The following is a 17,581-nucleotide window of genomic DNA, read 5'->3' as shown; positions in this document are numbered from 1 at the left end:
TCACAGCTGTGGCTCGGGTGCAATCCCTGGCCCAGGAACTTCCCTATGCGGCAGGTTCAGCCATACAAATAAATAAATAAATAAACAAATAAGTAAATAAGATGCCTCCCAAATCCTTTGCAACTAGAGAGCTTTGAGCAGCTGTCAGGAATATCATGTTTAGGATCCCAAGGCTGGTTCCAGGCTCTTGGAGAATGAGTGCTATGATCGACTCACGACACCTGCCCCAGATTACAGAGGGTGCATGTGTATGCCTGCCATCTACTTACCACGCTCAACTAGAGTTCTTTCTAGCTATTATGTATCTATTTAAAATTTTTCTGGAGTTCCTGTCCTGGCGCAGTGGTAAACGAATCCGACTAGGAACCATGAGGTTGTGGGTTCGGTCCCTGCCTTTGCTCAGTGGGTTAACGATCCGGCGTTGCCGTGAGCTGTGGTGTAGGTTGCAGACACGGTTCGGATCCAGCGTTGCTGTGGCTCTGGTGTAGGCCGGTGACTGCAGCTCTGATTCAACCCCTAGCCTGGGAACCTCTATATGCCGCTGGAGTGGCCCAAGAAATAGCAAAAAGACAAAAAAAAAAAAAAAAGAAAAATTTTCTGTGAGTTCCCTTCGTGGCTCAGCGGTTAATGAACCCAACTAGTATCCATGAGGATGTGGGCTGCATCCCTGGCCTCACTCAGTGGGTTAAGGATCTGGCGTTGCTCTGCGCTGCGGTGTAGGTTGCAGACGAGGCTTGGATCCCGCATTGCTGTGGCTGTAGTGTAGGCCGGCGGCTGCAGCTCCAATTCAACACCTAGCCTGGGAACCTCCACGTGCCAGGGGTGCAGCCCTAAAAAAGCAAAAAAATCCCCAAAAAACAAAAAAAAAAAACAAAACAAAACTTTTTTTTTCCTGGATGCATCCATGGCACGCAGAAGTTCCTGGGCCAGGGATCCACCCCCTGCTTCACAGCAGCGACCTGGGCCACAGCACTGACAATGCTGGATCCTTAACTGCTGGGCCACCAGCGAATTCTTCTTTCCAGCTTTTTTTCCTTTCTTTTTTCTTTTTATGGCTGCACCCATAGCATATGGAAGTTCCCAGGCTGGGGGTCGAATCGGAGCTACAGCTGCCGGCCTACACCAGAGCCACAGCAACACAAGATCCAAACTGCATCTGTGACCCACACTGCAGCTTGTGGTAACACCAGATCCTTAACCCACCGAGCAAGGCCAAGGATCGAACCCACAACCTCATGAACACTATGTTGGGTTCTTAACCCACTGAGCCCCAATGGGAACTCCCTCTTTCTAGCTTTTAAATCCCTGATTCTTTCTCCTCCCTGGCTCCTCTTCCTGCTGCCGTCGGGAAAGGCGCACTCCAGGCTTAGTTGACGGTCCCCCTCCCCCCACCTTCCTAGGGTCCACTTCACTTCCTTCCAAAGCTTAGAGTCATCTCAATGCATGTGTACAGTTCTCACTCCTGTATCTCTGACCCCAACATGCAACAAATTTGGGGATGAAAAAATGTCGACAGAGACGCTGTAAGCATTTGGTCCTCACATGAAATTACCATGCCTAGAATAGATCTGCTGTCATCTTCAAATGGTCCTCTGTGGGTTTCGCCATTTCTATTAATGGTTACAACTCTGCTCCGAGTCAGAAAACTTCAAAGTCACCCTGATTCGATCCTCTCCCTCTTCCCGCTGCCGTCTGACCACTTAGGACTTAGTTTATGAACATCCCCCCTCTGCGCCTTCCTCTCCACCTCCTTCTGCTCTCAGCCCTTGTCTGACGCTTTCATTGGCTCAGGCTCAGCCCCAGCAGGGCCTTCAGAGTTTGCTGAATACTAAACGGGCGGGGGGGCTCCTTACACTAACCCACGAGCCCTTCTCCAGCAGCCTGGGCGTGCCTTCTAGGCTCACACCTGCTGTGGCTCAGCCTCTTCCTGCAACCAGATCACCCCGCAATATAGCAGACAAGCTAGGTGATGGGGCCCTGCCTACAAAACACACTTTTTATTATTGCACTGATGGCGCTGAAGTTAGACATGATCGCCAAGCCCCAAGCCCACCCCTCCTCTCCTGCCCAAGTCAAATCCATGAGCTGAGAAGCTGCCTTTGTGGACACTAAGTGCTCAAGGGCTGCAGAAGGCAAGGCGGCTCTAAGGGGCACCCCTTGGGTGGAACAGCAGTAAGGTCATGATGAGGGAGGGAGAACCTCATCCCAGGAGGAAAGGCACTGCAGGTGTCCAGGTCTGCAGAGCCCCTGGCTTCTGGCATCGTCTCCGTAGCAAAGCACCCCACAGACGAATCAACCACAGGTGGCCACAAAACCAAAGACTCCAGACACGCCACAGGGGAGGATATTCTGATCAAAGAATTACAGATCCCAAATTTCACAAATAAGTATGTGTGGGATGTCTGAAGAAACAAAAAAGTGGAATTTCCTAATTAAACTTTCAAACGAAAAGAATCTTTTGAGTGTTGGCTGGACAGATCCGGGAAAAAAAAAAATAGATCTTTTCAAAATATTGTGATGATCGTTGTACAACTGTAAATGCAATAAAATTCGCTGAGTAATTAAAGAAAACAAAAACAAAATACAAATTATAATTGTTAAAAAAATTTAAAAGAGGGTATTGGGGAGATGTGTTGGGTGGAATGACAGATCTGCTGAACACAGAGCTAAAACACAGAGCAGACGGAAAGGAGGGCGGATGCTGTGGAAGAGAAAGGACGAGACGTGAGACGTCAGAAGGAACAACATACGTCTAATTGCCAGACAGTGAGACTTGTACAGACTGTGGACCGACATGGAATTCCAGGCGCAGGAAGCACAGCACTTCCCAAGATGGATCACGACAAGGGAAATTGTACCACAGGTTTATAAACTAGGAAACCAGAGACAAAAGGGCTCCTGGAACACAAAGCAAGGAAAGACAGACGGCTCCGAGGCCGATGTCAGTTAAGACGGACAACAGACTTCTCGAGAGCGACACTCAAAGCTGCACGATGGAGGGATGATATTGGCCAAGGCAGGAGAAAACAGTGTCTGTCCAGAATCAGGGCCAGGAAAGCTCTTTGGAGAACAGGAGTGGAATGAAGGTATGTTCATATAAAAAACTGACAAAGCATCAACGACCAAGAGCCCATCACTAAAGGAACTATTAAAAGATATATTTTGGGAGTTCCTGCTCTGGCACAATGGGTTAGGAATCTCCACTTGGGTCAGTGTGGAGGTGCAGGTTTGATCCCCAGCCTGGCACAGCCTGGCTTGGTGCTGCAGGTCGCAGCTGTGGCTCAGATTCAGCTCTGAACTGGGACTTTCCATGTGCCGCAGGTGTAGCCAAACCAAAGGAAAAAAAGGCACATTTTAGAGTTTTCTCATGGCTCAGCAGGTTAAGGATATGGCATGATCACTGTTGTGGCTCAGGTTCAGTCCCGGGCCTGGGAACTTCTGCATGCTGTGGGCATGGCCAAAAACAAACAAACAAACAAAAACAAAAAAACCCCAACAAACACAAAACAAAGCAAAAACCCCTAAACAGGAGTTCCCGTCACGGCTCAGCAGTTAACGAACCCCACTAGAATCCATGAGGACGTGGGTTCCATCCCTGGCCTTGCTCAGTGGGTTAAGGATCCGGTGTTGCTGTGGCTGTGGTGTAGACAGGCAGCTTCAGCTCTGATTTGACCCCTAGCCTGGGAACCTCCATATGCTGTAGGTGCAGCCTTAAAGCCAAAAACCCAACCAACCAACCAAAAACCCAAAAAACAAACAAAAGCCCCAAACAAAGCAAAAATAAAAGATACATTTCAGAAGATTCTAGAAAGAAGGTTTGACCTAGAAGGGGTGGTGAGCAAATGAATAGATAACGTAGATACATCTAACCAAAAGCATATCAAATATGACTTCTCCTTATCCTGTTTAATTTGGGGAGGGTACAAAATACTAGAGAAAATTAAAGTGGACGTGGGAACACCAGGACTTTGCAGTGTTCCACGGCGGAGTGAGGAACTAACTGTAGACTTTGGTAAATCAGGTGCACGTGAGAAAACATCAGGATTAACTTCTAGGTGAAAAGAAGGAGATGGCCCAATTTCCTAACAAAGAAGAGGGAAAAATGTAATGAAAAAAATACTATTAAAGGAAAAAAGGGACTCCTCCTACACTGTTGGCGGGAATGAAAACTGGTATAACCATTGTGGAGAACAGTACAGAGGTTTCTTAACAAATTAAAAATAGAACTACCATATGATCTCGCAGTTCCACTCCTGGGCATCTCTCCTTAGAAAACGATAATTCAAGAAGATGCATGCACCCCCATGTTCAATAGCAGCAGTATTCACAATAGCCAAAACATGGAGGCAACCTAAGTGTCCATCGATAGAGGAATGGATAACAAAGATGTGGTACATATACCCAGTGGAATATTACTCAGCCGTTAAAAGGAATGAAAGAATGCCATTTACAGCAATATGAGACGGATCTAGAGATGATCATACTAAGTGAAGTAACACAAAGAAAAATATCACATGATATCACATACGTGGAATCCAAAAAAACATTGATACAAATGAACTTATTTACAAAACAGAAACAGACTCACAGACTTTGAAAATAAACTATGGTTACCAAAGGGGATAGCTGATGGGGAGGGATAAATTTGGAGGTTGGGATTAGTAAATTCACACGACTGTATATGAAAGAGATAACCAACAGGGACCTGCTGTACAGCACAGGGAGCGCCACTCAATATTCTGTGAGGAGCTATACGGGAAAAGACTCTGAAAAAGAACGGATACAGGTACATGTGTGGCTGAATCACTTTGCCGAACACCTAAAACGAACACAACAGTATAAACCAGCTATACCTCAATAAAAAAAAAAAAAAAAAAAAACAACTAGGAAAAATGTGACTAAAATCTTTTCTCAAACTAGGGCTAGAGGCTCATCCTCTTTGCATGGATGAAGCATACCTCTCCGAACCCGCAGAAGCACATTCCTCAGAAGGATATGTTAGAAGCAATGGTTTCACATCAGTTAAAGGACATTCAAGGTCAAGGTGCTCGGCATGCCAGCCCTTGTGCAGCCCTGCTGGCCAGGGCAGGGGACAGAACAGGAAGTGACAGATCCAGAGACCGGAAAGAGAAAAGACACCAAACTGTCATTCATGGGCTGCAAGGCGGCTCACACGGGGAACCGCAAGGAGTCCACCAATGAGAGTAACAGCAGCTGGCCTGCGGGTAAGATATCAAGACCGACGTGATGAAACGTTCATTGTACTTCTGCACATGAGCATCAAATAGAAATCATACTTAAATATATCTGTTGATAAAGGTAGGGGAGAAGAAACACCAAGAAATGTGAATAAGCCAAATAATTCCCTAACGGTAACAATGGAGAGGACCGCGGGGGACCGTAGCCCCTGGTGACAGGTGGGACAGAGGAGATCCCAGGCTGCCCTGGAGGTGACGGACTAACCCAAGGGCAGGAGAGAGGTCAGGGAGGTTTCACGCTTCATCTCTGGAAGGTGAAACCCTGGCTGCGCTGCTAACGATAAGGAAACACCAACAAGGCTCACAGAACAAAGACCACACGCATGCAGGGCATCTGTACCCCCACCGGGGCACAGCAGCTCACGAGAAAGGGCTGGATTGGAAAGGTGAGCCAATGATGACGACTGGACGGCCCTGGAAAGCACAGCCACGTTTCACGTCCTAATGAAGAACCAACAAATGAACCGATCTGCAAAACAGACACAGACTCATGGACACAGAGAACGGACTCGTGGTTGCCAAGGGGGAGGGAGGGGATGGATGCAGAGCTGGGGGTTGGCGGATGCTTGCTATTACACTTAGAATGGCTCAGTGGAGTTCTCGCTGTGGCTCAGGGGTTAACGACCCCAACCAGTATCCATGAGGATGCAGGTTTGATCCCTGGTCTTGCTCAGTGGGTTAAAGATCCGGCATTGCCGTGAGCTGTGGTGTAGGGTGCAGATGCAGCTTGGATCCCTTGTTGCTGTGGCTGTGGTGTAGGCTGGCAACTGCAGCTCCAATTCAACCCCTAGCCTGGGAACCTCCAAATGCCGCAGGTGTGGCCCTAAAAAAAAAAAAGAAGAATGGGTAAGCAATGAGGTCCTACTGTACCGCACAGGGGACTCTATCCAGTCTCCTGGGATAGGACTTAATGGAAAGCAGTATGAGAAAGAGACTGAATGTCTATCTGTGTGTCCGGGTCACTCCGCCGTGCAGCAGAAATCGACGCAACACCACATCAACTATACTCTTAAAGGAAGAAAGAACGAACCCATTGGGTAAACACCCTGAGCCTGATTCATCTGAGACCAGTTCCTTTTGAGGGGGGAGCCCTGTGGGGTGACTGTTAAGCTGGAGAGGCACACGATTTTATGGACAGTGAAGATTCACAACCCACAGTCCCAGGACCTCTGTGACCGAGGGAGCTGCAGCCGTAACTTCTGGGATGGCCGTGACCATTTGCGTGTGCTTTGCTCGGGGGCGTGAAACACAGACTAAGGTCCCCGCAGCCAGGGGCAGGTGCCTGTCAGGACTTGCAGTCAAGGCTCTTCACTACACAGTGAAATGCTGACGGAGAGTTCTCTTGCAAAATGTCCCTTCCTTCCTTCCTTTTTATGACATATATATGGACGTTCCTGGACTGGGGTCGAACTGGAGCTGCAGCTGCTGGCCGAGGCCACAGCCACAGCCACAGCAGATCCGAGAGGCATCTGTAACCTATACTGCAGCTTGTGGCAAAGCCAGACCCTTAACCCACTAAGCGAGGTCAGGGATCGAACCCTCATCTTCATGGACACTATGTTAGGTTCTTAGTCCACTGAGCCACAATGGGAACTCCAGTGAAACGGTTCTGGTTTTAACAGAAGGCTTGGCCCAGCCCAAATAATGACCCCCTCTGGTCCTGGCCCCACAGGTCCAGCCACAGCTCCCGAATAAAGAGGTCTTTGGTGGCTCCTTGGATGCTGGGCCAGCCTCTCCCAGGTGGACCATGCTGAGGGCCTCCTTGCGGAACCGTGAATGTGGACATCTGGTCTACCTGGAGTTCCGCACACTGCAGAGAAGACACTGCCCCTCAGTGCAGAGGCAGCCCCTCGGGGGTGCTGCTCTGAGCCTTCTTCTGGATTTCAGACCCTGGTGAAGATGTCTTTATATGAAGAGCTGGTCTGCTAAGACACCTCACTTCCTGAGTAAGGGATTAAAACCTGTGCATGGAGTTTAGCTGCAGCCATTCTGCAGCACCATCATCGGAGACCTGCGGATGCGTCAGGCTCCATCTATTTCCCAGGGAACTTTCTGGACGTGTGTTTTTCTTTCTTTCTTTCTTTTTTTTTTTTTTTTTTTTTTCTTGAGGGAGGGTAATATGTTAACACACACACAGTTAAAATTTCAGAACTGAGTTCTGTCCACCTTATGACTTTTCTCTGCCTCCCAAGATTAAAAAAAAATAAGAACAAGGATTCTAGAGCGGTTGCTTCTATAATCCTGTTACCTGTAGCGTCCATGAAGGAACACCTGTTTCTTTGTAATGAACCTACTGCGTGGAACAAGAAATATAAAAACAACCATACTCTTGGACTCCAAGTCCACGTCAGGAAAAATGCTAGGACTTTATAGGCATTATCTCATTTAATTGTTTTCCTCTCTCAAAGTGGCCAGTAGCGCTTTGTTTCTTTAAAAGTTAAAAAAAAAAAAAAAAAAGAATTCTCCTAAGGTGTCCAGCGGGACGCGGAGGGTCTCCCCACTTGCCAGTGACTTTTTTCTGCTGTTTTCCCTTACTCCCGATGTCAGAAGAGCAAGGAGGCGGGGTCTTCTAAAGATAATGTCCCCAGAAACCCCGAAGCAGCTGGTCCCTAGTGTCCATTTAACGCATGTCTGGAGAACTCTGGGGGACATGGTGCCATGGCCGTGGCCGTCGCAAACTGGGGACATTCCAGCTGCCTTCTCCCAGGGTATCTGGCTCTGTGGCCAGCGATCAGTCAGCACGGTGGTGGGGGGGGGGGACAGTCCCATCTACGCCGGGACGATCAGAGCCTGGGGCCACACTTGGCCACTCTGCTCCTTTCCAGCAGGACAGGGTCCAAGCCTCTGTTCCTCCTTGGGAAGGAGAACCTCTGTTATCTAGGCCACTACCTGTGGACAGGTGAAGTGCTGCGGAGCAGCAGAGGGCCTGATGCCTGCCAGGCTCCGGGGTCCCTGCAGCCACCTCCAGCCACACGTCCTACGCTCGGCTGCACAAGCCGCTCCATGCCCCTCCTCCTTTTTAAAAACTCTGCCTAAATCCCTTTAATTTCTGTCACTTCCGAACCGTGTCCTGACTAATCCAGTGGAGAAAAGAGCTCCCTGATGGAGCCTCCAAGTGGCCGCCTGGCCATTTTCCTTGTCAACACCTTGGAGATCTTTCGATTTCATCCTGGCCTATGTTTCTGTGTCATGGCACTGCCCAGCAACACTCATGGAGGAGACAGCACATGTGGGGGCCCCCCAGTGACGCCTTCTTCCATGTGAACAGCACAACGACAGGCACCTCATGTTCCAACAAGAAGTTCCATCAGATGTTAGAGCCCCTGTTCCAACCGCCAGGGGACCAGAAGGATTCTGTCACATCAAGAAATGACTCTGATCATGTTTTAATATCAGTAACTAGATAAAAAAATAAGAATCGGCAGTAGGAGGCCAACTGGTCTCAAAAACCGATGGAGCATCCCCTCCAAGGTCACCCTCCTTTAAAACGTGAAGAATGAGGAGGTCCCGCTGTGGCGCAACCGGGTTGGTGACGTCTCTGCAGCGCCAGGACGCAGGTTCAAACCCCAGCCTGGCCCAGTGAATTAAAGGATCCTCGCAGTTCCCGTCATGGCTCAGTGGTTAACGAATCCGACTAGGAACCATGAGGTTGTGGGTTCAATCCCTGGCCTTGCTCAGCGGGTTAAGGATCTGGCGTTGCCATGAGCTGTGGTGTGGGTCGAAGGCGCGGCTCGGATCTGGACTTGCTGTGGCTCTGGTGTAGGCCAGTGGCTCCAGCTCCAATTAGACCCCTAGCCTGGGAACCTCCATATGCAGCGGGAGTGGCCCTAGAAAAGGCAAAAAGACAAAAAAAATAGAAAATAAAAAATAAAGAAAAAAATAAAGGATCCTGTGTTGCCCCAGCTGCAGCAAAGATCACAGCTGCGGCTCAGATCTTATCCCTGGCCTGGAAATGCCATATGCCTTGGGGCGGCCAAAAATGAGAAAAAAAAACAAGAATAAAATGTGAAGAAGTGAACACTGGGAGCTCAGGAGGTGAGGACGTACTACCTTTCAAATGGCTTCATCCCCCTAACACAAACCTACGCCTGGTGACAGTCACAGCGGCTTACGCTTAATTCATTCTTAAATGGGAATTCGGGTTGCAGAAATTCCTGACGCCAGCTCGGCTATGGGATGTGTCTTAGCCGGAGATACAGAGGTGAGCATCCCCCTTCACCCCCTGCGCCCCCATCCCCATCATGAAACTAACCAAAGCCTGCCACGCCCAGGGCCCCGCAAGAAACAACGGTGCTGTTTCGCCGTGCGACATTCCAGGGCTTAGTGGTTTAATAAAGTTCTGTGATTGGGCTCACAGGGATTTAAACAGTTTTCCGTGTTGAACGGTTAGCTGTGGAGAGGTCCACTATAATAGTATTTTAGCACCATGAACCTGTCGAAATCAACCTGCCCAATTATTCCCAACGACATTAATAACACCGGATATTACACTAATTGCGTCCAGTTTCTATGCAGACGAGGCCCCGTGGGGCTAATTTCGCCTCCTCAGGGGCAAGCAACTCAGCCATCAGACCGATTTCACAAGGAATCTCTCCTCATTACACAAGTCCGGGCTGTCAAACTTTTTTTTTTTTAAAGGTTAATGGGCCAATCAGTCATCAATTATTTTCACGGAATCCTAGCAGACAAAGGGTTAAAGGGCTCAACACAGCTGTTTCACGTTTGGAGGTTGTGGGCAACAGGAGACACCTGACAAGGACGCCTTTTGGGGGACTGGCGGGGGGGTGGGGGGAGAGACGGACAGATGTGTACCTCTGTCGTGGGGGGCGGGGCGGGAGAGTTGGGACGAGAACAAGGGCCCCGTGCTTCTGTGAAGGCCAAGGGGCTCCAGGCCCGCGTGCCGACCCAAGGTACAAGACACGCGTGGACAGTGGGCGGTGTCGCTGAGCAGATGTCCGGTCTGAATTTGAGACCCCCAGTGGGTCTGCAGAGGTCATTCACTCCACGTCCGTCAACAGCCAGATGAAGAAGCTGCACCTGAGCGCCCGGGGTTCCTGGTAAACCTGGAACCCAGATCTCCCGCGAGGCTACGCGTCCACGCCGACAGTTAATGACAAACGCATGAGGAAGACATGTCACTTAAGCGGGGCGGGGGGATGACAATGTCCAGCAGGAAGGGGCATGATTCCTCCTGCTGAGGCGGCCAACGAGTCCAGGGTCCCCCAGAGGCTCCTCGGGGGTCAGCATTTAAAACCGATGGGACAAAGCTCGCAGGGAGGTGGCTGTCCTCTCTGCCTGTGACTTCATGGTCGAAGAACTGGGACTTTGGTTTTAGGGTTCACCACGGTACCCTGGGTGGCTATGGAAACAGCGCCTCGAACCATTGGTCAGGCGGCTTTTTCTCATTAACCGGGGAGGGTCTGCAGTGGGTTCTCCATTTCCGCCCGAATCCTCGTGCTCTTTCCCTCCAGGCCTCCGAGTCTCAGGCTCCGCTCTGGGGGTCCTCTCTCCCAGATGCCCTTCCCTCTCTGCCACCTACCAAGTGGGTGCCCTAAGCCTCCCAGTGCATGCTTCTGGTCTCAGCTCTGTGGTCCATGGAGGGGCCCTGGCTGGCCCCTAGCACAGCTCTCCAGGTGGCTGCTGTCCACGTGAGAGAGCTGGGACAGAGATGGCATGTATTTGCGACTCTGTCCCCCCCCCACCCCCCGGGCTCCCCACGACCTACACCCTTCGAGATTACGCCAGGCTTGGCCAAACCCAGCCCCAGGCCTTTATGCTAATTTCGAAGAGTCCTGTAATTTGTAAAATACTTCAATATTTCTGCTTTCAAAGCATGTATCAAATAGGCATGTGGTTTAGATATTCTGCCCAATTATGATGAAAACGACACACGTTTAAGATTTCAGCCACAACCCCCCCATAATAGAAAAAGTCAGTTTTTATTTATTTTCAACTTTTTCCTACCAGCTTTTGTAAGAAAAGATAAATGTGCAGGGCATGGTCTAGAATTGTGTAGGACCAAGAGCTATGACAAAAAAAAAAAAATTTTTTTTTAAATGCCCACTTCCGCTTGAGAAGTTGTTCGTTTTAAACAAGAAGAAACAACGGTCGTTATTTTTGGTCATTATCGACACGTCGTTCCTGGTTCTTAGATACATATTTTTGCAAGCTCCTAAGTTGGTAAACATCTTTGCTCAGCCCGGAGTCCAACCGAGGTGCGGCACTGTGGCCTGACTTAGGACACGAGCAGAATTAACTCGGTGAAGAAGCGAGTTCCCAGAGGGAGGCCACACAGGTAGGCCTGTTTACTGCCAAGTGTCATCAGAGGAAGAGGCTCACGAAGCAGAGGAGTTTGGATTTCCCGAACACATCAGACAGAGCGGGGAGGGCAACCCGAGAGCCGGGCATGAAGGTCTGTGCTCTCAGCGGAGGCTCCGGAACCACAGGCTGCCATGTACTCCCTTAAAGAGAGTCTAAAACGAAACTCCCGAGAGAATAAATGATCAGTTCAAAAACTGAAAACATCCCGGGAGGCAGGAGACGGGTGTGTTACCACGTTTCCCGGCCCTCGCTCGGGGCCCAGGCATCTAGAAAGAGAAAGAAAAAGACCGGAAGTCCCTGTTGTAATTTCCTTGGTCGCTAAGCGGTGCCCTGTATGTCTACCATGCTACACTCTCCCCTCAGAGGTCCCCTGCTGTCCTGATCCAGGGACATGAGGCCCAGGGCCCTTCTCCGGCTCAGAGCTCGGGGTGGGAACTGGGAGACACACACAGGCAGGTTCCAGAACCTTCCGTGCTGCTGCCATCCCCAGCTCTTCCTCCCAGGTGTGGCTCAGCACGCGCAGATCGGTCAATCTCATCATTCTTTTCTTTTTTTCTTTTTTTTGTCTTTTTGCCTTTTCTAGGGCTGCTCCTGCAGCATATGGAGGTTCCCAGGCTAGGGGTCCAATCGGAGCTGTAGCTGCCAGCCTGAGCCAGAGCCACAGCAACGTGGGATCCGAGCCGCGTCTGCAACCTACACCACAGCTCATGGCAACGCAGGATCCTTAACCCACTGAGCAAGGCCAGGGATCGAACCCGCAACCTCGTGGTTCCTAGTCGGATTCGTTAACCACTGCGCCACAACGGGAACTCCAATCTCATCATTCTTTGAAAACTCGAGGGCTGGAAATACTAGCAATCTTGCTTCTCTCCCCCAAAGTCAATCCCGGAGTCAGTTCTCATGAAAGGGTTTCCTAAATGCGAATTAATCTTCATGCGTTCTTATCCTGTGTCGTTCAGCCTTGATGTGCTGGCTTTAGCCCATCCCGCCCGGAGATCAGTCCACAGGCCTGAAAAGCCTCTTCTGGGAGATGACGGTTTCCCGCCCAGCTCCGTGCGAAAGGCTACATCGGCTTCACTTCATTTCTTCAACTGTCCTTCGAGGTAGGTTTTGTGGTGTCCGCTTGGGAGAAAGCACACTAAGCAGAGGAGGAGAGATCCGTGGTCCAGGCAGCCGGGGAGCGGCAGAGCTGGGATCGGGGCAGGCGGGGCAGACTCCCAGCCAGAACCCGACAGTCCTCTGCAGGACGAGAGGACTGGAGCCCGGAAGCGGAGGTCACGAGGTCGGGGAAAGGGCTGACTCTACACGCCCTCTCCCACTTGCAGGAGCAACGTTTCCTGTCCAATCTCTGCCCCCTGCTACGTCACCGATGCTCCAGCACCTGCATTTTCTCGCACAGAGAGACCCCGGGGCGCTCCTGACACAGGAGCAGGGGGTGGGCGCGGGGGTGCCGGGTTACCTGCCTCCGGAGAGATGACCTCACCGGCTGTCACCATGACCCGCGCAGGGGGCATCTTCTCAGTTTACAGACGGGGAAACCGAGGTGCAGAGAAGGCTCGGGAAAAGGGCGGAGTTTGTTCGGAACCACAGCGTCCGGCGTCTCCCAGCTCATCATTCGCTGCGCTCTGGAGGAGGACCCCCCACCCCCAGGCTTCCCAGGTGTCTCCGGGGGACGTTCCAGATGCAGAGAAATGGGCTCCGCAGGCAGGGCTGAGCCGAACCTGGCTGCTTCGTGGGTGTAAGCGTCACCTCCAGGGCGACGCCTGTTCCATGCCTACCACGGGGAAGGGCTGCCACCCCCAGGAAATGCCCCTGGTTCCCAAATACATCGCTTCGTTAGCGGTATGCATGATCTCCGGCCTTCCCCTGTAGGAGCAGAAACACCCCAGAAGCGGCCTCTGTGGGCTCAACCCCCAGTGGGTGATAATCCGACCGGTGCCCAGGGGTGCAGGGAAGGCCAGGGCCGGGGACACGGCAGGGGCTCCGTGGGGTCCCGCCTGGGCGCTGCTGCTCGCAGACCAAACCACTGCGGAGTTCCCGTCTGCACAGCGTCCGCCTCCCGCTCACTTCTCTTCATTCGGGCTCAGACAAACATTCCCCATGAGTCGAAGGTTCCCGTCCAGCCTCATCCACCTGGCTGGAGAGAGGCTCCCCCTGGGTTAGGAGGCGGCTGTGACGTCGAGAATCACACTGTTAATACGTCCTTCCATCCCACGTCGCAGGCTTCTGAGAGGGACACGTTGGACAGCACCCCCGCGGAAGGAACTGCAAGTTCACCAACCCTGGGAAAGGGCTGAAATCTTACCAAGCAGCAAAGATCTGAAAATTAGGGCAGTATATACAAAGGAGGCTTGCAGCTTGGTTTCCGAGGTAATCAGCCCTAATGGAGAGAAAAAAAGTGGAAGCGAACGTGCTTTGCTTTGTTTTCTCATCCTGCCGTGTGTGTCCCTCATGAGTTCTGTTTAATTCGTTTTCGTCCACTCCTGACACCCGACCTGGGGCCCTTCCCGTGAGGACCCAGGAGCAGGCCCCGAACTGAAAGATCTGGGCACACGTCCTGTCTCAAAAGACAGCCAGCTCCCCGTCCCGCAGACTCTCGCTGCACTTGTCTAGACTCCGATTTCCCGTCTGTGACGCGGTACCTACCGGGCAGTGTAGCCCGATCTCCCATCTGTGACGCGGTACCTACCGGGCAGTGTAGCCCGATTTCCCGTCTGTGATGTGGTACCTACCGGGCAGTGTAGAGCAAAGATTCGATGACGTGATGTTGTCCAGGGGCAGGAACAGGGCACGGAACAGGAATGGGGCTTGGAGGGTTCATTTCCCGGTCCTGCCTGTCCTTCACTGGCCTGAATCCCAGAACGTCTGAGCTGTACTCTCTAGACCTGGACCGAGGGATGCGGACGGGCTCCTGGACCAGGGTCGGGCTCCTGGGCGCTCCACCCCCGTCCTCTTGAAACTCAAATTCGAATTCCCTCTACAGGAAACCGGTGTCAAGAGTATTCTGGTGTTGCGTGGATACCTCTAAACAAATGACCCATTTAAAAAAGACTCCATTTGGAGAAGGGGACAATTCGTGGAACCCCCAAGGCCTCAGGTGACAGCAAAAGTTAGAATGTGTGGGATAAGAATTTTCACAAAGGCAGAGAGAGAGGATGTGATGACGTCATATGCAAAAGGACTGGAAATCAGAAAGACATTTCTTCTTTTGGCCGCACGGGCGGCATGCAGAAGTTCCCAGGCCAGGGTTCAAACCCGAGCCGCAGCAGTGACAATGCCAGGTCCTTAACCTGCTGAGGCACCAGGGAACTCAAAGGCACGCTGACAATTTGTTTTATATATGAATCCAGTGCTATCATGGAAAAAAGCCATGTGAAAGGAGACTGGGTGCCTACAGATATTAATCTCGAAAGAAACCCAGAGGAAAGGAAGAACGATCCTGCGGCTGAATTGAAGATTCATAAATATAACTGAGCGTTGAATAGAAAGAAAATGTGAGGAGGAGCCAGCTTTGTGGCCATTATTTTCTCCAGGATCTCCAGGACTGCTTTGAGTAGCTCCTGGAGATGGACTGCGGGACCCCAAGTTTGCAGTGTTACCTGTATTTACAGATTTCGGGGAGCAGAGAGCATATGGCCCCTCCCGACCCAGGAGCGCTGACACTGCAGGTTACCTGGCTGGTGCAGGCTGAGAAGTTTCTCCCTCTGCACATCGTCACACCTGTCATGAGTGAGAGCCTGCCCCTGTCTCCAGGAAGACCCCATCAGCAAGTCTGGTGGAGGGGGCCCCCCCACACGTGCCTGCCTGCTACTGGCCCCCAGCTTAGTGTTTAACCACATGTAAAACCAGACCTCACACATACTTGTTAAAGGCCAGAAGTCAATCAACAAAGGTGTTGTGACAAATGCACACACACGGAAACGAAAAACAGGTCTGATAAGGACACAGGAGAGAGGAAGGATGGGCACCCTCGGCTGAAAATCTAACCTTAAAAAGTAGTGAGTGAGGGCACTTAAATTCTCCGCAACACACAACACAAATGATAGTGCATGCAACTGTTTCTAAAATTCTATTATTTTCCCCTGTCACTCTGTCTCCCTTGAACGAATGCTTTGCAAGACGATAACAGAGGGGTCAAGGTCCATTGGTACCTGAACAGACAATGGTTTCCCCCTGAGGAATGAAAAAAAAATCATCATTAAAAAATAGGCCTTTAACAAGCCATCGTGAAAATGCAGTTTTGTTTTCCAGATTCATTTTTTTTTTTCCCCCTGGCTGAGAGCAGGGCTTTCCGTGGCGAGACAGGAGTAATTGTGAAAGGAAAGAGAAAAGGATGCTGATATAAATCAGCAAAGGTTAATGATCAGGATGTGAAGAGAGGGACTTGTTTACAGAAAGAGTGTGCAATTTAAAATTTACAAGAGATTTAATGCCACTGCTTGGCAATCGCTAAAATCAACAGCCCAGAAAACAGTGACATTAAGAAAAATATTACAGTTATAATCATCCCCAAATAAGTCAATTAGTGTTAGGGCACGAGCTGGCGATTACTTGACCCATTTGGCTTGCACTTAAGTGAAAAAAAATGTCCCCCTATTATACCGAGATCGCTGGATTGTGACCTATTTTGCATCGCACGTATTGTACGCCAGCCTCCCTTACAAGGGCTTGGGTTGATGGGGGTGGTTTGCCTTTGCCTGGCATCAAAATAATTCTGACCCTTGACATTTGTAATCATAAAAAAAAGGGCAATTTATAATTGTGTTGTTCAAATGAAGGCGGGGGGGGAGGAATTCAATCTGCTATTATACAAAAGCAATGACGGCTGTCTTTGGTGAAAAAAGCAACGCAAGTCAATTTGTGAACTTTGGCACCAGACGACCTTTAGAAACACAACAATATACTGAATTTACAAGCAATAGCAGCCCATGCAAATGACCCGGGCCTGGCTGCCTCTGGATTCGAGCTGCAGAGAGCATTATGGAGAATGTTTCCACAAAACAAATTAAGACTGTTACTTAAATGTCACGGCACACGACTGTATTCGGCTACAGATCATTACACCTGATACTAACACTTTTAAAAACTGTAATAACTTGGGAAATATTACATTGAGTGCCCACATGGAGAAAGGAAAAGAAAAAAGAGGAGAAAATAGGTTTCTGAAGTAATTTAAACATCACGACTCTACGACTGCAAGGGAAAGGTCAGAATTTAAGTAAGCTGAAAGGAACATGAATGGCAAAATAAAACACACAAACAAAAAGATGGAAAGACCACAGGAATGACTCTGCAAACACAATCAGGGTGCATGCGGCTTTGGGCGCATTTCCATGTCTGCATCGGAAAGGAAGGCGGGGAGGCGGGATGGAGGGTGGGGGGGGAGAGCGGCGTTACCTTCGGTGTTGGTGCTGCTGCTGCTGTAAATATTTCGCAGGCTACCAACACGGTTTAGTTTCCATGCTTTGCGTTTGGCTGCATCCCGACAGCAGACAGGGGAAAGGGGGAAGAAGAGAGAAAACAAAAAGGAAAAGAAACAAATGAAAAGGGGAAGAAATGTTTAAGTAGCACGTGCCGTCTCCCCGGGGGCAGGTGCGCGCTGGGTCTCCTGCTCGCAGTGGCGCGGGGGGCGACTCAGGCAGGGCAGAGCAAGGCCAGCCAGCATCCTTAGCTTTGCACAAAATCCAGCAGATGCCCAGGCCAGGAAGCCCATGCACCCCTGCTTCCCTGCTGGGTTCTCCACGCGGCTACTCAGGGCCAAGCTGGCTTTTTCCTCAGGGGCTGGTGGCATCTTTTGAAGACGCAACCATGCCAGTAGCCATCGGCCCTTTGATTTGGCAAGATACCGGCAGTGCGTCAAATCCAAAGGGACTCAGGTGGCGAGCCACGCCTGCGTATGCTGCAGGTGGTAGGTCTGTAGTGCCCAGAGCTGTTAAAAAAGGAAGCAGTTTCTCCCCAGATGTATTTTGGTCCAGAAAGGAATCGACCACCAGCAAAACTCA

General features: G+C 50.6%; 1 protein-coding gene across 11 annotated transcripts in view; it reads right to left on the bottom strand.

Annotated features, from left to right (window-relative positions):
- Nucleotides 1–17,581, bottom strand: part of AGAP1 (ArfGAP with GTPase domain, ankyrin repeat and PH domain 1) — a 556,723-nt gene that overhangs the window by 79,054 nt on the left and 460,088 nt on the right. For 5 of the 11 annotated variants that reach the window (XM_021075538.1, XM_021075539.1, XM_021075537.1 and 2 more), the window contains one exon: nt 16,977–17,054. The exons of the other annotated variants lie outside the window; for them this stretch is intronic. In XM_021075538.1, coding sequence (XP_020931197.1) covers nt 16,977–17,054 — 78 coding nt within the window. The remainder of the gene's footprint in view (nt 1–16,976; nt 17,055–17,581) is intronic. 11 annotated transcript variants of the gene reach the window in all.

This window comes from Sus scrofa, chromosome 15 (genome assembly GCF_000003025.6).
Source record: "Sus scrofa isolate TJ Tabasco breed Duroc chromosome 15, Sscrofa11.1, whole genome shotgun sequence".
NCBI lineage: Eukaryota > Metazoa > Chordata > Mammalia > Artiodactyla > Suidae > Sus > Sus scrofa.
Note: the sequence above shows the minus strand (reverse complement) of the source record. Positions and strands in the feature narration are given on the sequence as shown.